Here is a 26,595-nt window from a genome sequence, read left to right as displayed (position 1 = left end):
TTTTGGCAATATCTGCGAAAAGCCTTTGAACACGAAGAAATATATTTTCCTGGAGTTTTCCAGTTTGTGTGACCTGTTCCTACAGAAATGAAACAGGCACCAAAGAAGAATACACACACACAGAGAGAAACACATGCATACATTTACTATATCAGTGACTTTAGTGAAAAAAACACCTAAAACAAAAAACAGCCTTCACAGAATCAAACAGCATAAAGGCTATGTACCTCAGGTATCTGTATCTTGGAATAATTTATATTAAAAAAATGGGTGTTCTATCTGCCTCAGATTGATAAAATTAATGTGCATTTGAAACACTAAATAAAAAAGACAAATGGTGAGGAGAGTATGGTTTCATTTTTTTTTTTACTTTTTTTTTTTTTTGGGTCACACCTGGCGATGCACAGGGGTTACTCCTGGCTCTGCACTCAGGAATTACTCCTGGCAGTGCTCAGGGGACCATATGGGATGCTGGGATTTGAACCCGGGTTGGCTGTGTGCAAGGCAAATGCCCTACCCGCTATGCTATCACTCCAGCCCCAGAGTATGGTTTCATTTTTGAAAGAGTATAGAATAAATATGTATGAGGATAAATATATACATGCATATGTAGGTAATGTGAGGGCGGTGGGAGAACCCCATTTGTGAATCCTCGTTATACTTAAAGCAACTTATTTTACAACAATGTCGTCCACTAGCAGTACCAGAGGATAAACAGATCAAAATGCACTCACCCGCATGCCCACTTCACCCGGTAAGCCTGGCTCTCCCATCTCTCCTGGCTCTCCCTACACGGAAAAATAGTTTGTTATTATAGGTCAGCAAGATAGAAAACCATCAGGGAGGTCAAGACATGGGGGAGCATATATCCCTTATACTCAGAACTGTCACAGAAATAATGCAGCCCCTGATGATCAGGGGCTCGGGTAGAATACTCTTTCTAGTAGTAGAGAATCTCATCTTAATTGATTGTGGTACTAACTCACCTCCATTCACCCCTGCTGCTACTAGTCAACAAGAAAAAAGTGGAATGGCAAAGAAGCCAGGAATGGTGGAACGAAAATGACTGCACTCCAGTGAGTAGAGGTTTGGCATGAGGAGGTCAGTGTGAAGAGGTCTGAGTATTTGACACCTCTCCTCCCCAGCCTTTATCTCTACTTCAGACCTTCCTCCTAAACAGCTAAAGGCTATGGGATCCTACCTGTTAGGGCTGTCATCTGATCTGAAGGGAGTAGAAAGGGACACCCCAAGCCTTCTCCTCTCTGGTTTTTGAGGAAGAGCATCCTTTGTTCCCAGAGAAGATTGACTCATTTGTTGAGTTCACTCTTTGCTTGAGTTTCTCTAACATCTTTCAACTCAGTGGCAAGGAAGTAATTAAGATACTGTCTTAAGTATTTAAGTACTTAAGTATCTTAAGTAATTAAGATACCTTGTGGGTACCAGATGCTACTTGTGCCTCACCCAGAACCCTCTAGCAATGAATACCTGTGAAAATTACTTAATTTAAAAATGAATGAATTCTGACTATGGGCTATGAGGACCAAAGACCTCCCAGGTCTAATGGCTTATCCACTCCATGAGAGAAGAGTTTCCTAAATACACAGGCAATGCCCACTGGAAACAGTTTCTGTTTTCAGGATTAGGCTGCCCTCCAGAGGTTTAAGAGATATAGGTATCAAGGATGTTCAGCTCAGCTCTGGCCCTGGCAAAGGCCATCTCATTTAAGGATTCTGGATTCTGAACACAAGACCCCTATATTGGTGCTGCTTTGTGAGATAAGCAGAAGAAACAGACATACCCTGATGCCTTTACTGCCATCTCTCCCAGGGGGACCGGGAAGGCCTGGAGAACCCTGGGACAAAAGAGAGACCAGAGTTAGTACAGCATGGAGATAGCAGTGCTGGAGAAAGACACTTAAAACCTGGCCAGTGGAGAAAGCGGGTCTTTAGTGGGATACAAGGGTGAATGGGGAGAATAACATGACTCCTGATGGATGATACTAAGACAGCCAGGCAGTGGCTCAGTGCTAAGGCTCAATGATCTGATACTACGCTGGCCTGTGGTTCAGGGTACCCCCCGACTCACCCTGATTGTGCTCAGCGTCCTCCAGGACGATACCTGAAGTTTCTCAAGAGACTAGGGTGTTGAAGATTGAAAAGAAAGAGTTTTCAATGTGAGGAACAGAGTTCTCTAAGGAAACCGCATTGTCCTGGCACAAGGGGGAGTCAATGAGGAGTTTTTTGGAGTGAAAATTCAAGAGCTGCCCTATCCAGCCATATGGGGACTGGTAATTTCTTAGCTTCCATTTTACAAGGCATAATGGATATGATTACTCTTCACATCCCCTGTTGGCTATTTTGAAATTCAACCACCTGAAGAATGAAAGAGCAAAGTGGTAGAGAAGAAACATAGTTACTGTTAAACATAGTTACTGTTAGCACTAATAGGAATTTAATAGAACTAATAGAATTAACATATAAAAATATTAAAGTGAACTTAATCAATGTGTTAATAAAAATAAGACACTGTTCAATAAAGTGCTGCTGATAATGAAATTTCCCTGCGCACTATGACATACCAGAGTATTTTACAATAGTCAGTGTATTCCTCTCATCCCCACAAGTCTACAGCACTGTAGCATTGTCACTGTAGCACTGCCATCCCATTGGTCATCAATTTGCTTGAGTGTGCACCAGTAATGTCTCCATCGTGAGACTTATTGTTACTGTTTTTGGCATATCAAATACACGGCAGGTAGCTTGCCAGGCTTTGCTGTGCGGGCGAGATACTCTCAGTAGCTTGTTTAACTCTCTGAGGAGGATTTGAACCCAGGTCAGCCACATGCAAGGCAAACGCCTTACCCACTGTGCTACTGCTCTAGTTCTAACAAGCCTATAAGAGATATAATTTTTATTCATCATCATAAGAGATATTATTCTTGTCCATTTCCTAGTTATTGGAAATTGGAATCAAGAGATTCATTGCTCAAAGTGACAATGGTGCAGTGTTCGTTTATATGGAAGATCTGACTTTGGACCAGAGGCTTCTTTTACAAAGTCTTCATGGCAATTACAGTTTCCTTCTATCTTCACTGGAGTTCCATCAACCCTATTGATTCTGATTTTATCTGCACTTTCCATCAAAGCTCACTGTGGTGCAGCGAGGGTATGATTTTCCTTCAGCCATTCAGGAGTTACATGGCCAGTGAGACAGGCTGAGCAAGTGACATCTGCATATGCAGACCTAGATCTTTATCTCCAGGGAATCTATTCCTGATCACTGGCCTCAGCCAGTTCCACACCCTTGGGAAAACACTGGACAGGCAGGCAGAAGTTGGGCACAAAGCCATGATTCTGCAGATCAGCTCCCTAGATAGCCTGCCTCCAAGGCCCATGTTTTGTCACCTAAGGACACAAGCAAATAGTGTGCATGATTCCAAGTAGCGAGGCCACAGCCCTCTCAGCTGTGCTTCCCTACAAATCTAGGGTTAAATTCAAGACTTTCGCAAAGAAGGGATGTCTCTGAAGATTAGAGTTTCCTATGATAAATTACTTAGAAGATGCTTTCCTCCCAAAAAAAAGAGGCTTGTTGGGGTGACTTTATAAAGAGCTTAAGAGAGGGGTCTGTGGGTAAGAAAATGTCATCTGACTTGCTCAGTGAGCAAGAAAAAAAAGGACGAATATCCTCCTACTTATTCTGATGATTAATTAGCTGGAATTTTCCCCCACCAAATGCTGACAAAGACAAGTTTTTATTGCTGGAGGTTCTGTGTCAACATTTCAATCTATTTGCCAAGAGAGAGCTCGGGCACTTTAGGTGGATCTATGGAATCATTTGGGCTATGGTCCTCCAAGTGTGAACTTTTGGTCCAACAACAACATCAATTTCAGCTGGATGGAGTTGGAAGACCCATTAATAAGGCGCTCTAGCAGTGAAAATAGAAAAACTCCACTTCTAACTCCGTCCAGCTGATGTCACTGTCACTGTCACTGTCATCCCGTGCTCATGGATTTGTTCGAGTGGGCACCAGTAACGTCTCTCATTGAGAGACTTATTTTTACTGTTTTTGGCATATCCAATACGCATGGGGTAGCTTGCCAGGCTCTGCCGCGTGGCCTCGATACTCTCGGTAGCTGGGCGGGCTCTCAGAGAGGGGCGGAGGAATTGAACTCAGGTTGGCCGCGTGAAAGGTGAACGCCCAACCGCTGTGCTATGTAAATGACATAAATAAATCTCAGGAACTTAACATGTGCAATCACGCATGCACATTTTCTATTTTATGGATCAGATCAGAAGTTCTACAATGTTATCATTAAATAAGTTAATTCCCACAGAGATATGTTTTTTTTTAAATTTATTCTTTTATTGAATCACCATGTGGATAGTTACAAAGCTTTTAGGCTTAAGTCCCAGTTATGCAATGCTCGAACACCCATCCCTTCACCAGTGCACATATTCCACCACCAAGAATCACAGTATACCTCCCCCCAGCCCCCCACCCCGCCTGTGTAACTGATAAATTTCACTTTACTTTCACTTTACTTTGATTGCATTCAATATTTCAACAAAAAAAAACTCACTATAAAAAAATCTTAGATACAGCATCACTTTTGTGAAAAGTCAGGGAATTAACATTGACCAGTGAATTGCTAAGAGGAAATTTAGAATAAGATAGATATAGCCCAACACCAGCTCTGTGATATTGTACATGACTCAAACTCAGCAGAGGGTCTATGGGGCATTGAAACTCATAATTTCAATCTATTGGATCAACTGGCCCAAGAATTTCAGCTTATTTTCTTATATTTGTTCTCATGCTTTACCCGATGCATGTCTGAGCTTCAAATAAATAAATAGGTTTATTTATTGTAATATGGATTTCTGTGAAAATAATTTAGAAATAAATTGTTCAAAGATATTTTGTTTTGGTTTTGTTATCCCTTCTACCAAATACAGAGCATGAAGTTGCTGACTCAAACAAAGCTTTAAGCGACAGCCATAATTCTATGGCCTATGGGTCTTCAGGGTGTTCACCAGCCATAGACTATGAAGCATATTCTCTAAGGAGTGGAAAGCCCTTTACTGCTCTGTCCTTTGCTTGGCACCCCAGAGAGCCCAGACCTCCTTAGGACACATCCCGACCCACCCCCATGAAACAGTCTAAGCCAGTCCCTACCTGACTGCTTCATTCCAAATGCCAACAAAACTTGATATATTATCTATATTACACATGTTATAGCTATAATATTATAGATATATAGAGCTATAATATTAATTCTGTTACTTATGAAGAAAGCAGAGAAGTTCTTGATGGGAAATGCATTCCCTCACATGTCTGAGCAGTTACAGCTGTCAGTTCAAGTGAACTGTGACTCCACTTAGCATCAACACTCACAAGGGTGCATTTCCTGGATGGACTTTTACCGACAATAATCTTTTCATTTCTTGGTAACACATGACTGTCGTTCACATACGTCAAAGTTCTTGTTCTCAGAGTTTCAGTACCAAGGAAAAATACTATCTGTCCCCTGGCTTCCCAGTATTCCGAGCAAAGTTGCTGACTCTGTTATGTGTGAACTTAGTTTGAAATTGTCTCTGACTATTCACTGTGCTTATCAGGCTGGGGTCCACATGCAGAGACCTGCTTCTCGCCAATGCTTGTGAAGTTTTGATTTATTAGGTCCTGCTGAGTTTCACAAACGTGCTGATTTAAGCTTCACCCCACACTTATCAGAGAATACCTCAGTTGCCATAAAATTCAGTGTGTAGGTGAGAAAACAGTCATTAAAATTGTAATGACATCTACAAAGACATTAACAGTGCCAGATTCTGGAAGCCTGACTGTCAGCCACTGCCATGTTCAGGACCAACCCCAGCAGCTGTCACTAGACAGTTCCCTGCAAATGTTTTAGACTCTGAGAGAGAACTTTTGGATTTCCTGAATACATAACTTTATTTTTTTATTTTTAATTAGTGAATCACCGTGAGGGTACAGTTACAGATTTGTACATTTTTGTGCTCATGTTTCCCCCATACAAAGTTCGAGAACCCATCCCTTCATCAGTGCCCATTCTCCACCACCAGTAAACCCAGCGTCCCTCCCACCCTCCCCAGTCCCATCTCCCCCCAACCCAAAATGCCACTATGGCAAGGGTGAATACATAACTTTAAATTATACTCTATTTAATAAAATTATAATTATATTAAGATTAAGCTATCAAGCTACTTAGGTACATTCAGGTATACTGACATTGTAGGAACATAAAGAGAAATTAACGAAGCATTAAGTATTCTAACCCCACTGTCCCAAAGCACTGTTTGTTTTCACCACACACATTATTTTTGTGTCAGCTCATATTAGGTTTCCTAATCCGTATTTCCTATACATTGTATTATGTATAAATGCATTACAAGATCTTCCTAAATTTCACTTAAGCCATTGTTTGATGCAAAGCAAATTTCCACTAGGTGATTCCCTTGTTAACTGCAGCTATAGCTGTTGAGTGCTGATAATAAGACTGGTTATTTTGTCATCATGCTTCCCTCACATGAGTTATATTATGATCGTTTTGTAAATACCTTCAGCTTTCATTTTCTAAGCAACTGCAGCAGTACAATATCAAATGTTCAGGGAAGCTCTTCCAATGCTTTGCTGATGTGATGATTCTACTGTAATATTATTCATTTCCACCACTAGTGGCCTAGATAATGTCACCGAACAGCATTGCCACCCTCTTTGTGTGTAACTATGTGGGTGGTGTAGATAGCACATCCTCCCTTTTCAAGAACCAGTAAGAAGAATCAAACTCTAGGAGACAATAAAGTGGATGAAATTCAGGTGCAAGTCTCCTTCCCTTAATTTTCTAATGAGAAAATAGGTAGGGCCCGACCCACTTTATTTATTTTTAATTTCTTTAAATTTATTTTTGGAGCCACACTCGGCAGTGCTTGGGGATTACTACTGGCTCTGTGCTCAAGAATCACTCCTGAAGATGCTCCAGGGACCAAATCAGGTTCCTGGAATTGAACCCAGGTCATCAGCATGCAAGGTAAACACTCAACCTGCTGTATGATGGCTCCAGCTTCCCACCCATTTTCGAGCTCTGTGGGCCCACCACTCTCTCCCACATACTAAGTACTTGAATGCTTATATGTACCCAAGAACAAGATTCTATCCTTTATGGATTTTAGCAATAGCTTCTAGAAATAAAAGGAGAGGAATAAAGAAACAGCTTTGAAGGTATGCCTACTCTAGTCCAGGTACCAAGCTGGAGCTTTAAAGGAATTGATAACATGTCACTGTCACTGTCACTGTCACTGTCATCCCACTGTTCATCGATTTACTGGAGCGGGCACCAGTAACGTCTCTATTGCACTCAGCCCTGAAATTTTAGTAGCCTCTCCTTACTCGTCTTTCCCAGTGATTGGAGGTTCTTACAGAGTCAGGGGAATGAGACCTATTGTTACTATTTTGGGCATATCAAATACATCATGGGTAGCTTGCCAGGCTCTGCCGTGCGGGTGGGATACTCTTGGTAGTTTGCCGGGCTCTCCAAGAGGTCTGTATATATCTGTTACTGTATTTTTTTTAATTTTTATTAAATCACCATGTTACTGTATTTTGGATATGATTGTGCCATGGGGAGCTTGCCAGGCTCTCTTAAAGCAGGCAATAGACTCTCCGTAGCTTGTCAGGTTCTATAAGAGGGAGAACTAGGCTATTAGATGTCGTGTTTTAATAGGTTAGGTTATTAGTTCTAATAGAACTAGATTATTAGAACCTGTGGCTGGGTTCTGGAGGTCCTCAACTGTCAAGGCTCTGCTGGGGTGGGGGGCGGAGATGGAAACGCAATCGATCCCCTCTGAGGGGCCTGATGAAGACAGGCAGGCGCCGGGGAAAGAGACTGTCGCTCTCTTCCGGGAGCTTGGTTTTATAGTCTCTGGATGTTGGCCGTTGATGGGATCACACGGCACTGGGGGCAGTCTCTGGGTGTGACTGCCTAGCTACTGGAAAATGGGGGATCTGGGTGGAAGAGGCCCAGTTCCGATCTGACAAGCCTTGGAGATCTCGACCTGGATCCCGCACACCTGTGTTCCTCTGCCAGCACCCCCATGCACGAGGCTCGTCCAAACATGTGGAGAGAGGCCTGAGCATTGCGGTGGCTGAGTGCTAACATATAGCCCCCATAATAACGCTGAAAATGAGAAATGATAAGCCCAACTTTACAGAGAAGGAATCTGGGACTTTTATTAGCCAATGACCACCCACATTCGCTCAAAATATGCTTATTTCCATCACCTCAGAACATATTTAAGAACAGAACCTATGCTCTTCTCTAACTCTGTCTTTCCAAACACTATAACCTAAGAAAAGATAACCCAAGAGTAATTGCAATGCACTGAACATAACATGGAGCCCTGCAAAGGGAAACTGGCGTGGACACTCTGACTTTCAGAGAGTAAAGGGTTGTGTGAGTCCACAAAGGGGTGGCAACAGCCTCTACTGGGATTCTCTGTCTTTAATTGCCCTGGAAACTCCAAACAGAAGCTCCGTGGCAACATACAATAACTTATTGTAGCCATTGTGTAACATTATGTTGCATTATGATTGTTTCCAGTCTTGTAAATTACATGCAATGAGACAGGTAGATATGTATTTATGCATAACCTGACTTAACTCAGTAGATCTCTGCATGTACAGGTACTAAATGAACAGGTTTCTACAGTAAGATAATAGGCTGGTCATGAGAAAACAACTTTTACAGTAATGAATAGATTGGCCCCAGGTTTACAAACCCAGCCATATAAATAGCTGATGTGTGGCAGGAAAAACTTCCAAACCCAAGGTTCCTATTCTGTGTTCTCATCATCCCCAAACCTTGGAAGGAGTTTCTTACCTTCTCATGCTTTTCATTCTTACCTTTTCACCCTTTTCTCCTTGGACAAAAGGTCCTCTTCCCTAGAAAAGAACATCAGAAGGCAGGGGTTTACTACTTAGGATTTTCACGGAAGGATGTCACACATGGCGGCAGCAGAAGCACCATGGGATGTGGAGTCGTGTCAAGCTTTCCCATAAGCCCTGCCAAGAAGACTCTAAAAGGGATGATATTTATTTACTGATAATCAGTAGATATTCACTCTAAAAGTGATGGCATATTATTTACTGATAATCAGTTTTCATACATAATGTCACATTTAATCCTTACTGCTCAATATTATAGTGACATTCCTTCTTCTTTTGTCTCACTTTAATGGGGATGTAATTCACACATCTTACAATTCACTCATTGAAACTCATATATTTAAAGGGACAACTCAATGACTTTTTAGCATATTTACAGTTGCAAAACAATCAACCCAAACAGAACTCTTTACTCATTAGCATTTATTTGTCTCCTCCCACTCTTACCCTAGAAAAACACCAATCAAGTTTCTCTCTTTATAAATGTAACTATTCTAAAACTTTATATGAGTAGAGTAGTAAGATCCCTGGTCTTTTATGATGAGTTTCATATTAAGTGTTCTCTCAGCAAAGTGCTTTCAAGGCTAATTCTTGAAAAGATGCTACAGAATGTATAGAGATTTCACTTTTATTGCAGAAGAATGTTACTGCATATAAACATGATATGCTTTGTGCTTTTAACAGATGACAAAAGTTTGGGGTATTTTACCTTCTGATCATAAAATATGCTACTATAACTATCTGTGTATAAGCTTTTGTATGTCCATCTGTTTTAATATCTTCCCCTTTTCTGAGAGTTGTGCATATTCCAAACAATAATCAGCCTAACTATTTAAGTCCAAAAATTCAACGATAGAACCTGGATATGCTAAACTAAAAAGGCCCAGAGGGCCATTTGGACCATCCCAGCAGTGATGGTGGGGAAACTGGGGGTCTCTCATATACAAAACATATGGCCATTCCTTTCTGCTCTCTCCACAGTTCATATTTTTCACTTTATTTTAGTTTGTTTTCTGTTTTTGACTTTGAGCCACACTGGCTGTGCTCAGGGTTTTACTTCTGACTATGCTCTCAGGGATCACTCCTGACACGAACTGGTGGGTGATATGGGTTGTCAAGGATCAAAGCCAGATCGACTGCCTGTAAGGCAGTGCCATACTCTCTGAACTAATTCTCCAGCTCCCAATATTTTCAGTTTCTTTTGTAAATTTACTTGAGAGTATAATCTTAGGATTATTGGGTAACTATAGAAACTACCATACTGTAGTTTACCATACTATATATATTTCATACTATACCATACCATACCATACTCCACAGAGGCTGTATCATTTTCCACACACACACACACACACACACACACACACACACACACACAAATGTATAATACTTCAAAGTTATATAATACTAAGGACAAAGTCTCCAAATTCTAGTAGTTCAGTCACTACTAAAGGTGAAAAACTAAAATTTCTAAGTTTTGTTAATTACTTGGCTATTTCACCTTTCAGTTTTGTCAGTTTTTAATATCTTATGGGGCACTCTAGTTAGGGTCCTATCTAGTTTATAATTTTTTATAATTTTTTATGCTTTTTATTTGGTGGGGGTCCTCCCAAATGATACTGAGGGGCCCTGGAGACAATTCATGGTGGTCAAATGTAAGGGTCCAAGGACAAGATTCTGCTCGAGCCCTGAGGTTCTGAGGCCAAACTGGGCCACCCCAGTGGTGTTTATGGACTTCCAGGGCTACATGCCATGATGCTTGAGAGGGAGCGTTCCTGTGGTGCTGGGGACAAGATTGATATTTTTAGCAATGTAAAATTTCTCTCAATGTAGATTAATTCCAGCTATTTTGAATACTATTTATCTAACATTCTGTGCATCGCATTTCTATGTTTTATGGTTTTGATTTTTAACACATATTTCCCATCCTTTTACTTTCATGCTATTTGTGTCTTTGAATCTAAACTGTGACTTCTATAGATATAATATTATTGGATTTTGTTTTATGTGAATTCTGAAAGTCTCTAATTTTAATTAGTATGTTTAATATTGTCTCAGGAAATAGCAATATTGATATAAATAGATTTACATAAACCATTTTATGTTGTATATGTCAGCTGTCTTTATTTCATTTATTTATTTACTCTTCCTTTGCGTGAGGATGGCATTATCTGTTACAACACTTAAATATCTTTAATTCTCTTTTTACTGTCTAATTCTAAAGGATTAAAGGGTACTTTAGAGTTTTCCATATATATATATATATATTTAAATTATCAGGATGAATCTGAGATTTACACATGAAATTTAAAAACACACTCCTAGCTCTAACATGCATAAGTTTATTACTCTCTCTTGTTCTGTGTTTATATATATATACATATATATACATACCTATATATAAATACATATATATACATGTTCATATACCAAACAAAAACAGGAGTCTGAGAGATTGTACAAGTACTTGTCATGCATGTAACTGGCCCAAGTTCAATTCCTAGAAGCCAATATTGTCCCCTGAGTCCTGCGAGGAGTAATCTCTGAGTGTAGAGCCAGGGGTGGCCCCAAAATAACCCAAAAAGTACACTGTCATAATTATTACATTAAGGTGTCTACCAACTGCATTCTGACTTCAATTAATTCTTTACTTTTTTTTCATTTGTTTGTTTTTGGTGAAAAAGTATCACTGTATCACTATCATCCCATTGTTCGTCAATTTACTTGAGCAGACACCAGTAACATCTCTATTCCTCCCAGCCCTGAGATGTTAGCAGCCTCTCCTTACTCATCTTTCCCAACAATTGAAGGCTCTTTCAGGGTCAAGGGAATGAGACCTATCATTACTGTTTTTGGCATATCTAATACGCCACGGGTAGCTTGCCAGGCTCTGCCCGTGTGAAAGGGATACTCTCGGTAGCTTGCCGGGCTCTCCGAGAGGTATGAATATATATATTGCCTGTGTGCCTGGCTGTCTTCCCCGGGGCCCCTCAGAAGGGATTGGCTCCAGCTTCCTTCCCCGCCCCGAGCAGAACTACTGGTGGTCAAAGATCACCAGAACCTAGCCACAGCCAAGGCCCCCTCCCCACATTCGGATGAGCCTCACGCATGAAGGTACTGCAGAGGAACCCAGGTATGTGGGACCCGGGGCAGAGAGCTCCAAGACTGCTCAGATCAGGACTGGGCCTCCTCTGCCTAGATTTCCCATTTCCCAGTAGCTAGGGGTCACACCCAGGCACTGCCTCCATCGCCATAGAATCCCATCCACGGCCAGCATCCAGAGACTTAAAAGTAAGCTCCTAGAAGTGATATCATATAGCCTACTTCTCTTCTGAGACAACCTGGCAAACTACTGGGAGTTTCCTGCCCACATGGGAGAGCCTGACAAGGTCCCCATGGTGTATTAATATGTCAAAACCAGTAACAAGCTGGGTCTCATTCTCCTGACCCTGAAAGAGCCTCCAATGCAGCATCTTTGGGAAGGATGAGTAGAGAGACTTCTAAAATTTCAGGGCTAAGACAAATGGAGATGTTACTGAGACCGCTCGAGAGCCTGGCATGCTACTGAGAGTATCGAGCCTGTGCAGCAGAGCCTGGTAAGCTATCTGTGCATATTGGATATGCCAAAAACAGTAACAATAAGACCCTCAATGAGAGACGTTACTGGTGCCTGCTCGAACAAATCGATAAGCAACGGGATGACAGTGACAGTGACAGTGACGTACATATCACTCTCTATGGTGTGTTGCCTACTGTCTGAACTCCAACAAATATGGTGTGGTAATTATGAAAAGTGGGTAGGAAGCAGCTGTGTGGTCAGGAAAGTGTCCTGGAGCATGGCGGAAGTTGGATACTGGAGGTTGGCTGTCGGGGCTGGGTCCCTTGGAGTGGGGAGGGTTCTCACCCGCCCCCCTCTGGGGCGCCCCGAGTCAAAACAGTCTTGTGCAAAGTCCCTGGTGAAAAAGAAAGTTTTTAATTGAAACTTATTTAGAAAGAGTGAAGGGAGAGAAAGGGATAAGTATGTGTTTAAAGAGAACAGAAGCTTCTTCAGAGCAGAAACAAGTAGCAAAGAAACATAGGGCCAAGCAAGTAAAATCACGCTCAAGGGTGAACACGGGCTTGGAAAGCAAGATTGACCTCAACTATTTCTGACGACAATTTGATTTATTAACTTGTAGAGTATAATCCATGTTCATTTCTGGTTTCTTCAAAACTTTCTGTTGTTTTGCACTTTACTATGATGTTTTTGAAGAGGAATATCTGTGTGCTTACCCTAACTGACTTCATTACTTTTTGAAATTTGTTATTAATACTTTTGACCACATTTGGAATGTGTTTAGCTATTATAAACTTGAATTTCTCTCTCCTTCTGAAATTTAGATTAGGTGAATGTTGGTACATTTTATGATGTTTTCATTTCTCTAGGACCTGCTCATTTTTCTCTATATTTTTCTATTTGTTCTTCTTATTACATAATCTTCATTGATTTATATTCAAGAATGTTGATTCCTTCTTCAGCCAGCCTAAATCTGCTTTGGGTCCTCTGCAGTGCTTGTTTTTATGCTCCACTTCAGATATAATGAATCTGAACTCTATAATTTTTAATTTGGAGGCCAGAGTGAGCAGGCAGTTTGGGCACTTGCGTGTGGCCAACCCAGGTTCCATCCCCTGGCATCCCAAATGGTCCTCTAAGCACCGCCAAAAGTGATTCCTGAGTGCAGAGCCAGAGGCAACCCCTGAACATCACTGGGGTTTAAAAAAATCCATATATATATATATATATATATATACATATATATATATATTTCCTTTGGTTATTTTAAATAAAATTCATCTTTAGTTATACTCTATATTTGATATTATCAAAAATGCCTTCTCTGACTTCTTTAAGAATGGTTTTCTTGGGGCCAGAAAGCTGTATAATGGGCAGGGCTCTTAACTTGCATGTGGTTGACCTGGGTTTGATCCTCAGCACCACATATGGTCTCACAATTCCCACCAGAAGTAAGCCCTGAGCGATGCTGGGTGTGCCCTCTTTGCCCTGAAACCCAGTGAAGAAACACTTTTCTTGGGCTGGAGAAATTACACAGGGTTAAGGCCATGCATTGCATGGTTCCACAAGCACTGCTGGGACTACCCCCAGGAAGAAAGCAGATGTAGCCACCAGCACTTGTCATGGGTGGCCCCAAATCCACCCCTGTTCATCATTTTAATTTGAACTTTTAAATTATACTTACAAAGGCGTCTATGAAGGCTCTGTCTACTAAGTTCAACATCCATATGTTGGATCCTCTCAGAAACAGTTTCTGTTTCTACTTCTTTTCCTGTGTGTAAGATGATTGTGTCCCTCAAACCCAAAGTGATATGAGGGTTAAGTGGGGCTGAAATCTGTGAAGCAGATAACTAAGAATCTGGTACGCAGTGAGCTGCCAGATGCGGAACATCCGCATGTTATTTTGCATAGGGCTGGGGTTTCCTACCTATATATCAAAGGCGGAAAACACAAGGACAGATGGTGTAACACAGATAGGGAGCACAGGCAGAGATAAATGCATGTTCTAAGTCTGCCTTTGTTGTATCCAGTCTCAAAGATCAAGGCAAGTTACTAAGGTCTTAAAATTCTCTAATCCCTGCTGTAGAAGTGGCAAGGCTGTGCCTAGTATGTGATTCAAAGGATATGGTAGAATTCACATGCAGCATCTGTGAAGAAGAACCAATAATATTGCTTCAAAAATAAGCTGTTGGACAATAAAAATGCATGGCTGTGAGGGGATTCACTGGGCAGATGAGTTCTTCCCTTTTTTTTATTGCACAGGTTTTCCCATTATCCCAGTAATGAGAATATAGATGGAACTAATTACTATCACAATCAACTCCCTTTCACTAACATTTAATAGGGTTTTTAATTTTAAGGAAGCTGTTATGTATTTTTTTTCTAGGAGGATGTATGAGGATTTGGGGGATGTTTGAAGACATTCTCAGGGTAAATAGCTGGAACCGTAGGCAGTACTGAGGTTGTGTTATCACTGCTACATGATACCACATTAGAGAATGGGGCTAGAGCTCCTGCTATGTCAAGCAATTCAACAGCAATAGAAGTTAGTGTGTTCCCACAGTATCCCAAACACTGAGCCCTAGGTCACTCATTGAGTCACCATAGTGCTACTAGAAAGAGTCTTTTATCACTCTCCTTATTTTGATGGGGAACTGGGAAAAGGTAGAATCTCTCCATGAAGCTAAAGTCTGTTCCTGTCTTTTTGATTTTGAAATCCACCTCTGAACTCTGAGATCTTCACCTTCAAATTCGTCCCTTATACCCTGGCCGTGGCATCCACTCATCCTTGAAAAACTTATGGATTCATAGATGCCAGTCAGGCCCAGGCAAGCATGATGACAAACCTTCTACAGCACATGGGGGCATGAGTTGAAAGTACCAGTGGGTGGAAGCACAGTGAGTAAACCAGAGCTGAGGGTTGAAGGCATCTAGGAGCTACATGAGAACTGATACTGAATTATGAAACCATGAATCAAACACAAGCTGGGGATAGACAGGAAAGATGGGGGCTGGAAATCAAGAGTGAGTATAAAATTAATCTTGGTAAAGAAGACACTATTTGCAGTGAGAAATGCATATAATAAGCTTGTTAAATTCAAAACTACTGATTCCGTAACAAAGTTGTCAAGGTTGGGGAGAGGTGGTAAGAATGATAATAAGGTCAGAATGGCAGCTGGGGACATGACCAGAAGCCCTCGCATGGACAAGGAGAGAAGCTTGAACTTCATTCCGAAAGCGGACCTGGGTACACTCCCTGGCCCTGCTATGTTTCTAGTATATTCAAGTTCACTTGTATGCTTGGAGGAAAAACCCATATCAGCCAGGCAGAGGATGCCCTTACCATCTCTCCTTTCTCTCCCTTGGGTCCGGGAGGTCCAGGTGGCCCAGTGACTCCAGTGTCCCCCTAAAATGGTTAAAGAAAAACGTTGATTAAATTTCTCCAGTATAGTTCATTCTGTTATTTCCAATTGCATAATGAGGTCATATTTCTACTACTGAAGAGAGAAAAAAAAACATCTGAATTATTTCCCTAACCATGTCCTTCCAGGAACTAAGAACATCTGGAGAAAATGAGCAGATGAAAATATTTCATATTTGTCCCTGGGAGGGATCCAGCTGCTTATTCATGGCCAGGACCCCAGAAAGATGCGTTTAAAGTCCTGGTTCAAACTTCTTTACAGTGGAGCAGTTAGCCTCTCACTGGGCTTTGAGCTCCTCCTCTGTGAAGCCAGAAAGCTGGCATAAACATGCGAGAAGAAATGCATTGTTTCTTATAAACTATCAGTAGGGTCCCTAATCAATAAATCTGTGCTCCCCAGGATTCTGACCCTGACAACGTTCATAAAAGAGACATAGCAGACAAAAGGAAAACCGTATCTTGTGGGAGAAGAAGAGATACACTCAGGGCTGAGAGTGGGGCTGGAGCTCAGAATCTTCTGGTGTAATACAAGTCAATCCAAGACAGGGTGAAGAACACGGGGGCTCTATTCTATCTCTTCCATTATTTTTCTTTCCCTAGACAATGACTTCTAGGTCCAGTTCCAACACATTTTATACTCTAAGAGCTTTAGAGTGTAAAAGCTAAGAGTGTAAAACTTAGAGTGTAGAACTTAAGAACTCAGTGACTTTGATTTTGCTTTTCCCTGCCTTGTATTGTTCTGACCATCTTTGTCCCAGCAGCACCCATTCAGCCCATTGCACCCTGCAGAGAGGGCATCCCATAGGAAGGCACCCTGGAACCTTTATCAGGCAACTTTAAGGCGTCCTCTCAGGCCACTGAGTGCTCAACTCCTTTAGATAATGTTGTACTTCCCACTGGTTTAAGATTCTAAAAAGAACTTTGTCATTTACTGTTATGTCCCAGCATCTAGTATGGGTCCTGGCACTCAGAAGACACTGGCCTATAATTGTTGACATCATTTGAGCTGTATACAGTTATATAGAGTCACAGGAAACCATGACTTTTTGTTTGCTGTTTGTTGTTTTGTTTTCTAGCCACTCACAGCAGTACTCTGGGGCTACTCCTGGAACAGTGCTCAGAGATCACACCTGATAGTATGTGGGTGACTATATGCACAGGGGATCAAGTCCAGGAGCTTGGCATTCAGAGCCTATGAACCAACCCTTTCAGTTATCGCCCCAGCTTTACTCAAAGTCATGACAATGGTCTGTAACTATCTGAGGTGATTCTAAAGGACCAGGATTATAAATCAGCTATCTGGGAGCTTGTTTTCAAACGAATCCATCTTTCTCATCTACCTCCTTAGTGCTCCTACTGCCTTAATGCAAGGGTTGGTTACACCACCCACTACTGGATCTGTTTGGGCACAGCATGGGACAGGCACCATTGCATGAACAACTCCTGCTTCAAGAAAACGTTTCCTGGGGGCGGAGCGATAGCACAGCAGGTAGGGCGTTTACCTTGCATGCGGCCAACCCGGGTTCAATCCCCAGCATCCCATATGGTCCCCAAAGCACTGCCAGGAGTAATTCCTGAGTGCAAAGCCAAGAGTAACCCCTGATCATCACTGGGTGTGACCCAAAAAGCAAAAAAAAAAAAAAAGAAAGAAAATGTTTCCTATGAGGAGGGCAACAAATGCTCAGTTTTCTCTTTTTTACAGATTTGACAATTAAAATGCTGAGTTTCTATCTCAGTGGGACGTAGTAAAGATAGTAACCCCTACATTGCTCCTAAGAGCACCCTTCATCCTAAATGCCTGAGTTGTTCTCCTTCAGCATCCAGGGATCACACCAGAATAGACACTGTGTGAGAGGGTATATGTTTGTGTGTGAGCATGTACATGTGTGTGCATGTATGTACACAATGTTTTTGTGTAGTATATCTGTAATATCCTGTGTGTGATGCTATGTGCATGTTGTTTATATGTGATGATATGTGATGAGTCTAAGAGGTGTGTGTAGTGGTGCACGTTAAAAGTGTGTGATGTGGGGCTGGAGCAATAGCACAGTGGGTAGGGCATTTGCCTTGCATGCAGCCGACTCTATTCTATTCCCAGCTGTGTTCTATTCCCAGCATCCCATATGTTCCCCCGAGCACTGCCAGGGTTGCATGAGCCAGGAGTGACCGCTGTGCATCACCACGAGTGACCCAAAAAGGAAAAATAAAAGTGGGTGATGGTGTGGATATTGTGGGTAGGTGATGTTGTATTTTTTTTCTCCGACTGTGTTGTGATATGTGGTTAAGAGGTCTGGATGTGGTGTGTGTGCTAGTGTGGCTTGTCATGGCCTGTGTGTCCCTGTTGACCAATCTAGCAGAACGGAAGCAGAGGAGATAGGTACAGAGAAGAGGGAGGAGATGATGAAAGAAAGTAAAAGAAGAGAAAGTCAAAGGGACCTCAGTGGGCACTGAGTGGTTGCGAGCTTGTAAATGAATACTGTACCACTGTGGCTCTGTTATCCCATTGCTCATCGATTTGCTCGAGCAGTCACCAGTAATGTCTCCATTGTGAGACTTGTTGTTACTGTTTTTGGCATATCGAATATGCCACAGGGTGCTTGCCAGGCTCTGCCGTGTGGGCGGGATACTCTCGGTAGCTTTCTGGGCTCTCCGAGAGGGACAGAGGAATCGAACCCGAGTTGGCCACTTGCAAAGCAAACGCCCTACCATAAAAGTGCAAAGGATAGAGGGAGAAGAGAGAAATATACAGAGAGGGGAAAAGGAGCAGAGAGACAAGAAGTATAAGAGAATAAAAGGAGGAGAGGGGAAGGAAAAAGAGGAAATAGAAAAGAAAATCCATTTCAGAGAGAATGAGACTTGAAAAAAAGGAGAGCAGAAAAGGGGGAGAGTATGACAGAGAGGGAGAAGAGTGAAGGAGAGGAGGGGTGAGAGCAGAAAGGGAGAAGAAGATGGGGATTTTAGAAAAGAGAGAAGAAAAGAGGGAGGGGTATGAAGGATGGAGAGGAGCAAGGCAGTGGGAGAGCCACTGCAGTTAACCCCTCTTCCACTCCAGTACCAGGGAGTCAGTCCATGAGACAATGAAGTTTGGATCTCTCAGGGGCTCAGTATTCTGGGGGTCAAACAGGAGAGATGTTCTGCTGATTTTTTACAGATTTGTAAAAATCTGTAGATTTTTACAGAGCAGGTGAAGGGTGGAGAGAGGAGATGCTGCTCCAAGTCTGCCCTACAGGGAAGTCCCTGACTTACGCAACAGGAATTTGGAAACATTTTGTAAAAAAGAATTTCATGCATTTAAAAATTAGAACATGCAATCTAAACAAATGGAACCTTAAAGTCTTGGCTTCCCAAATTTCTGGCGTATGAAAGGCCTCCAAGGACGGAGGCCGACTTAGTTGACCACAGAGAGTTAAGCTCGTGGGACAAACAAGGTTTGAGCCAGTGCTTGCGGATCTAACTCATTCCTGCTTAAAATATCAGATTGAGACAAGTGGAATGGAACAGGGACGAGACTCCAGATCTGAACGTTCTGACACTTTCTCTTTTCTTTACGTCTCCACAAGTCAGTGTCCAGGCAAGGTACTGTGGGACAGCCATCGGCCATAGCACTGTTTTCTTTCTCCCATTAAGAGCAGAGCAAATGTCACTTACGTTCAAAAGTACCCCTTGGCCAACTTCACCACTTACCTTTGGGCCAGGGAGTCCCACTGGGCCATCAAAGCCTTTTTCACCCTAAAGAAAGAGAAACAAATAAGACTTTATTTTTACCCTAAAGAAAGAGAAATAAATAAGACTCTATTTTTACCCCACCTCCATCACCAATTGTTTATCCACTATGTGATCACAAGCAACTGCTGACCAGAAGCTGGGGAAGAGAGTTCAGTGTCTGAACTTCAAATTCACAGCGAGAGTCTCCCAGATGCTGGGTTCTGTGACATATAAGGCCAGCGATGCTCTGGTCCTGAGACTGAGAACTTTAGGTGGAAAAATATTATGATGACTTTTTATCCTTCTAAAGAAAGAGAGAAGATATGTCCGCTATTCCTCTTCCCACCTGCCTATTCACAAGCCACTCACCCAAATATCATGCCTTGAACACTAATCCATCAGTTTAACCATTATTTAATGCCAGGTTACAGAGTGGCAGATAAAATACTGACATAAACTCCTAAATTCTAGGTGGCAATGGAAACAAAATAATTGCCACATGGAATTTAGGAATTTATATATGTAGACAAGGATACTTTTTATTATTTTTTTAGTTTCATTGTATTTTTAATTTTTTTAATTGAATCACCTTGAGATACAGTTACAAAGCTTTCATGTTTGAGTTTCAGTCATACAATGATAGAACACCCATCCCTCCACCAGTGCACATTTCCACCACAAATGTCCCCATTATCCCTCCCCAGAAGAGTCCCACCACTGCCCTGCCTTAATGGCAGACAATGTACTTCTTACTCTCTCTCTACTTATGGGCTTACCAAACATGATGGCCTCTCATTATCTGTATTGCAAACCACACAGATAATGAGAGGCCATCATGTTTGTTCCTTTATCTTGCATCCTTAGCGATCCCTCCAACCACCATTGACTTAGTGACCCCTTCTCTATTCTCAGCTGACTTCTCTCCAGCTCATAAAGCAGGCTTCCATCCATGGAACAATCTCCCTGGACCTTGTATCCGTCTTTGGGTGTTGGTCTCAGTATCATGCTAAATGAACTGAATCAGAAAGAGAGGGATAGACAAAAGATGACTACACTAATTTTTGGAATATAAAATGTCATAATGTGAGACTAAGGAGACTTTTTAAATCCAGTGTGATCATTCTGATGGTAGATGGAAGCATATGGAGAAAAAAGGGAGAGAAGTGTTCTAGGATGAATCTGTGTTGAGTTACTGAATGAGTGAATGCAGGCTTATGGAAAGCAGATTGAATGGAGGGAGGGTGAGAGGAAATCATGTAGATAATAATGTGCTCAGAAAAGAGTTTCTTAGAGAAGCATTAAAAAAGCAGACATTAGGTGATAAAGCAGAGAGGGGCAGGAGCAGGGAGACAGACCAAGCAGAAGTCACATACGCAAATGCTGTTCAAAGCAAAAAGATCCCGACTCCTCCAAAGAGCCCAAAGAAGCTCTTGTCTTCCTGGGAGGAAAAGATGAACATGACAAAGCCAGAAAGCAACTGAGATCCCCCTCGCAGTCACCAGTGGCATACAGGGTAGGAGCACTGGGTGGAGATTCATAGACTACCTGCAGAGGAGTGGAGAACCAAGAGACTGAGCTGGAAAGAGGAGGTAAAAGGAGGGCAGAGCCTGTCTTATCCTGGACTTCCTTCCTCAGGGAACACCGGCAAGACGTATACAGGGTTCCAAGTGTCTCTGGGAAAATCATGGACAAGACAGGACTAGTGCTGGCCCACACAGTCTTCTGCAGAGACAGAAGTATGATGCAAGACATGTAATTCACTTAGTATCTCATTTAGGATTCTTTCCCAAAAAACATGGATTAAAGGGATTTATATTAAGACAGCTGCTTTTACTATTGCATTTGCAGGCAAGAATCTGTTCAATGGATTACAGGGAGGGGGAGAGAATGGGGGGCTGAGACCACCTGGACAGACAGTAGAAGAAGCCACTTGGCTCCTTTCCCAACTTCTCCCATTTCTAATCGGAGTGTCAGACTAGAAATGCTTCAGCTACTTTAACTACCCCAAATCCCTCATGTGGCAGGGTGATCAGTTGGCTCTGTTTGGCCTTTCAGCATGCTGGACCCCAGTTGAACATCCCACTGAACGAGTAGCTGTTTTGGATTTCTCAGTATCCCCAAGTTCTGATACTGTCTATCAGTGGAGAAGAAGAGAGGGAGAGTCTAATGGAGAACAGAGGAAGGAAGGGAAGATGGAAAGGAGCATGTCAGGATAGGATAATGGAAAGATTATGATATTCTGGGGGTGTGGTGCCAACGGGCTGGGGCAATAGCATAGCAGGTAGGGCATTTGCCTTGCACGCAGCCGACCCGGGTTCAATTCCTCCGCCCCTCTTGGAAAGGCCGGCAAGCTACCAAGGGTATCTCACCTGCAAGGCAAAGATTGGCAAGCTACCTGTGGCGTAGTTGATATGCCAAACACAGTTGCAATGAGTCTCACAATGGAGACATTACTGGTGCCCACTCAAGCAAATCGATGAGCAATGAGATGACAGTGACAGTGACAGTGATGGTGCCCACAGGTCAACCTGTACATATGGGGCAAATGCATCAGCAGCCTAATGGTGCCTTCAGGATTCCAGATATCCTAAAATTGCCGCTGTGCCTTTGGCGAGAACCCAACAACTTGAGACCAAGTTTACCAAGAAATTAAATGGCCAAAAGTTAGGTATGTGGGAGCCACACCCACAAACCACCTGAGCTCAGCTATACAAGCTCATTTATTGGCCTTATTTCAGAGACCCAGAGATAAAAGAGATTAAAAGCCACAATTAATCTCGGACCCGTGCATGGCTAAACAGCCTGGGGCAAATCGAAGGGGGATGGGTTGGCCTGGTGGCCTGCCCAAGCAGAGCCCCCAGCAGCCACTTGCTTCCACAATCCAAAATTATCGCCATACTCCTGGCCTGACTGCACCATCTCAGGATGGACCTCGCCAAGATATAATCTGCTAAAAAATTGGGTATGCAGGTTTTGTGACAGCAATCTCCAGACTTTCTCAGTTGGGATGGGCTACCTCCCCCACTTCCCAATACACATGGAAGCAGTGGCAGTCACCCCCACTTACCAACTCCAGCCCCACCCTGTAAGCTCTACTGCTGGCCTTGCCTCAGAGACCCCTAAAAAAATCTCTAAAGAGATCAAAAGCCACAGTTACACTCGGACCCATACATGGCTGAACAGACCGGAGTAAATTGGAGGGGGTGGCTTGGCCTGTACCCACCCAAGAGGAGTTCCCGGCAGCCACTTGCTTCCACAATTCAAAATTGCCACCATACCCCAAGCCTGACTCCACCGTCTCAGGACGAACCTCACTAAGATATAATCTGCTGAAAATTTTGTAATGTGGATCTTAACGCACCAACAGCTCTGACCCAGAGACACAGAGGCAAGTCCCGGAAGACACCACAGTGCCAGAGATCACTCTGGGCTCCAAACCAAGCCAATTTCACTGGCTCACCCCAGATGGAGCAGGTGCAGACTTCCCACCTACTCCAGAAAGAATCCCGGTGACTAAGAGCTTCCACAAGCAAAGCCCCGGTATGTGGTTTCCAGGACTAAATCTCCAGGCAGAGGACCTGGGTTGTCCTTCCCCGAGTCCCCACCAGTCCAGAACCCTAGCTGTCATGCCCACAATTTGCCTCCGGATGCCATCTTAGTGCACCAACATCCCTGGCCCAGAGACTCCCAATTGAATCCCAAAATGGATTAGTCCCATACAGAGATGTCTCTGGAACCCAACCATTTACAATCTAAAAATTTACATTACAATCGCAGCTGCACGAGCTCTCATGATACTCAAAATGAGCTATGGGAAATATATTATCTAGTGTCTGCCCCTAGCAGGTAGGCTTGAATGGTGGTGGGAAATTCGATCAAAACATAATGACCAAGCCTTTGCGGCCCCGCGCGAGATCGACCCCGGAGGCAACTGAACCACTTTGGACACGAGCGGCGCCCCCAAAATGCCTCCAAACTGTGTGCTGGGAGCTTCTGGCCCAGGCGCTGCCGGCAAGGTATGCTCTTTTCTCTCTCAACTTTTTCTGTTTGAATGCAGCGAGGCTATAGCCGGTTTTTAGACTCTACAGGAAGCCCGGGATAGCCGATGGGCGGGACTCCCGGATCCGCCCTGTGCCGGCCGACATTTAAGCAGAGAGCCATGTGGGGACGCTCCTTTGCGTCTGGCCCAGGCGTTGCCAGCGAGTGATGCAATTACCAAAAGAATCTTCCTTGGACTTCATATAGAAATCCAAAACCGCGCGGCTGCGATAGCAGCTGCGCGACCTAATATCTTTTGATTGTTTGATTGTCAGCAACGTGTAAATGTTCCTTTTTGGCAGGGCTTAACGTGGGGGGAAACTCCAAACAATAGTACTAAGTTTTTTGTTAAAGGGTAAAAGATTGTAGCGATAGAATTTTAGGCAGAATTTTCCCTGGACTTTAACGGGTCGGACTTTGGTGGGAAATCCTAACAAGAATAGTAAGTCTTTTGCTGAAATATTGAAGGCCACCAAAGTGGTAGCCATCTCTATAGACTGAACTAAGCCATATCCCCACGCCGGCTGAGAAGAAATATCCTTCTTTCTCGGGAAAAAACGCGGCGTGGCGTTAACCATAGTATGATGTCCATTAAGCTGACACGGACCTGGTGGCGTGGGAATCGGATGCAAGGGAATAAATTATTATGTACTTGGAACAGCGGGACGCTGGTGGAACCTTGAGCCGGGGCCGATACCAGCGTATTACTTTTGGTTCCAGAAACTGCTTGCAGACATTATACCAGACTATCAACTAAGCTAGAGCCCCACGCCGGCTGATGACGAGAAATAACCATCTCTTTTGGTTTGTTTCCCTTTGTCAGGCAGCGTGGTGATTACTAAACAGGCGTGATCTCGGTGGCGCGGGACGAGGGGGGGAAAAAATAGAAAAGTTATGTAACAAACAGCGGGACTTAATATCTCTACATTCTCAGCAATGGAGAGCCATCAAATGCTTCCTTGACAGTGGGACTGTCTTCTCTTTTTTGGGGGGAAACCCTAGCAACAATAGTGAATTATGTGTTGAAACATGGACTGTAACCAAGATAAAGCGTAAACGAAGTGAAACTTATCACTTACAAGGGCGGGGACTGGGGGGGTGGGAGGGGGCGGGAGGTATAATGGGGTGGTTGGTGATGGAATATGGGCACGGGTGAAGGGAAGGGTGTTTGAGTACTGTATAACTGACATAATCATGAGAACTTTGTAACCCTCCACATGGTGATTCAATAAAATTTAAATTAAAAAAAAAAAACATAATGACCAAAATGAGAGAGAGTATTGAGGAAATTGTCTTCCATAGAGGCAGGGTGAGGACTGGGATGTGGAGAGGGGGGTGGATACTTGGGACATCGGTGGTGAAACATGTGCACTGGTGGAGGGATGGGTGTTCCATCACTGTATGGTTGAAGCTCAAACATGAAAGCTTTGTAACTCTATCTCACGGTGATACAATAAAATAAAAAAGTAATGTAGAGTTCATGACCAATTCAATCAGCTTAATCAGTGGCTCAACAAATAGCAGTACTCCTATGTTATTTTAAAAATATAAGAAAGAAAGATTATGATACTCTTGAATTGTGCCTGTTCCTGTGAATTCCAACTAGACAAGCATCCTTGTGTGACTCACTAAGGCTGAGCACCTGCTGTATGATGACCCCTAGCTGGCAACCATGCAGGGGGTCCAGGGCCCAGAGATAAGAACAGCAGAAACTCATGCTTCCTCCAGAAAGGTTCTCCTTTTCTTCATTCTTATATGTATTTTTTTCTTTTGGGGACATACCCAGCAAAAGTACTCAGGGCTTCCTCCTGGATATGCACTCAGGGATCACTCCTGGTGATGCTCAGGGATGATAGATGGTGTGAGGGAACAAAGAAAGGTCAAGTACATGCAAATCAGGGAACTTATCCACTGCACTATCACTCCAACTCTTTCCCCTCATTCTTATATATTCATTTATGTTTGTTTAGTTAAATAGTAAAAAACATATCAATCAAAATGGTCAAATGCTTGTAAAAAAGGCTGAATTAAAGTGTGTGTTAGACTTCATCCAGGTGAATGAATGGTAATGGTGGTGCTCCTAGAGAAACAATTATTTTTATAACTAAAAATAAGATACATGCACAAATCCTACTCTTTCATATTTTAGACTGCCGTAATGAAAGGAAACAAAGTGAAGAAAGGTGTGTGAATAAAGATGACCCAAATAGGAGTCAGTAGAACCTCAGGAATGCATTCCTAACTTCTGGAAAATATTCAGTACAGTGAAGTCTCAGAAGGAACCTTGCTAGTCATGCATAAAAATCAAGAAAGGAGAAGCTAAAGGCACTCATCCATGTTCCGGACATGCTGAGTCACCACAATCATGTGTGTGACGGGAAGTCCCCACATCTATGATGGTGGTGTTAATGGTGACCCCCACCCTGCTCAGCTCTGTGGCTCCGGGCGTGGACCTGGGAGAGGGTTGCTCATGGTACCTTTGCTCCAGCTGGACAGGAGCAGTTGATGGTCTTCAGAAATCCAAGCTGCTCATTGCCAGAGGTGGGAAGTTGTTGGGGCGGGGGTGGAGGTTCCGTCACCACTGTCACCTGGCACTGGAAGGAAGGCAGTGGGTCAGCACGTTCTCCTTTGCAGAACTGTCTCCCGCCATGTCAGCTAGACCAGAGTTTCAACTCCACCCTTGATGACCCATGAGCATAAGAAAGAAAGAAAAGTCACATCTGACTCAGGGCCTGGCATTCTGAAGACTGGCTAAGACAGTTCCGGGAGCTGGGTTAGCCACTCGGCTACCTGTAGGAGCTTCTTCACATCTGAGTTTGCATCTGCAGAATGGGGGCAGGTGTTTCCATCCAGACATGAAGAGAAGGACTGAATGAACAGCACATTAATGCCTAGTTCAGTGTCTCCCATCCAGCA

The 26,595-nt window shown here is 43.0% G+C and overlaps 1 protein-coding gene across 1 annotated transcript in view; it reads right to left on the bottom strand.

Moving 5' to 3' along the window:
- Positions 1-26,595, bottom strand: part of COL22A1 (collagen type XXII alpha 1 chain) — a 259,447-nt gene that overhangs the window by 174,703 nt on the left and 58,149 nt on the right. The window contains exons 8-13 of the mRNA XM_004602595.2: positions 26,157-26,273; positions 19,621-19,665; positions 15,859-15,921; positions 8,921-8,959; positions 1,799-1,852; positions 735-788 (exon numbers count right to left, since the gene is read on the bottom strand). Of these exons, the coding sequence (XP_004602652.2) occupies positions 735-788; positions 1,799-1,852; positions 8,921-8,959; positions 15,859-15,921; positions 19,621-19,665; positions 26,157-26,273 (372 nt within the window). The remainder of the gene's footprint in view (positions 1-734; positions 789-1,798; positions 1,853-8,920; positions 8,960-15,858; positions 15,922-19,620; positions 19,666-26,156; positions 26,274-26,595) is intronic.

The sequence above is a fragment of the Sorex araneus genome, chromosome 2 (genome assembly GCF_027595985.1).
Source record: "Sorex araneus isolate mSorAra2 chromosome 2, mSorAra2.pri, whole genome shotgun sequence".
In the NCBI taxonomy this organism is placed as follows: Eukaryota; Metazoa; Chordata; class Mammalia; order Eulipotyphla; family Soricidae; genus Sorex; species Sorex araneus.
The sequence above is the reverse complement of the archived record's forward strand: the minus strand, read 5'-3'. Positions and strand labels throughout refer to the sequence as shown.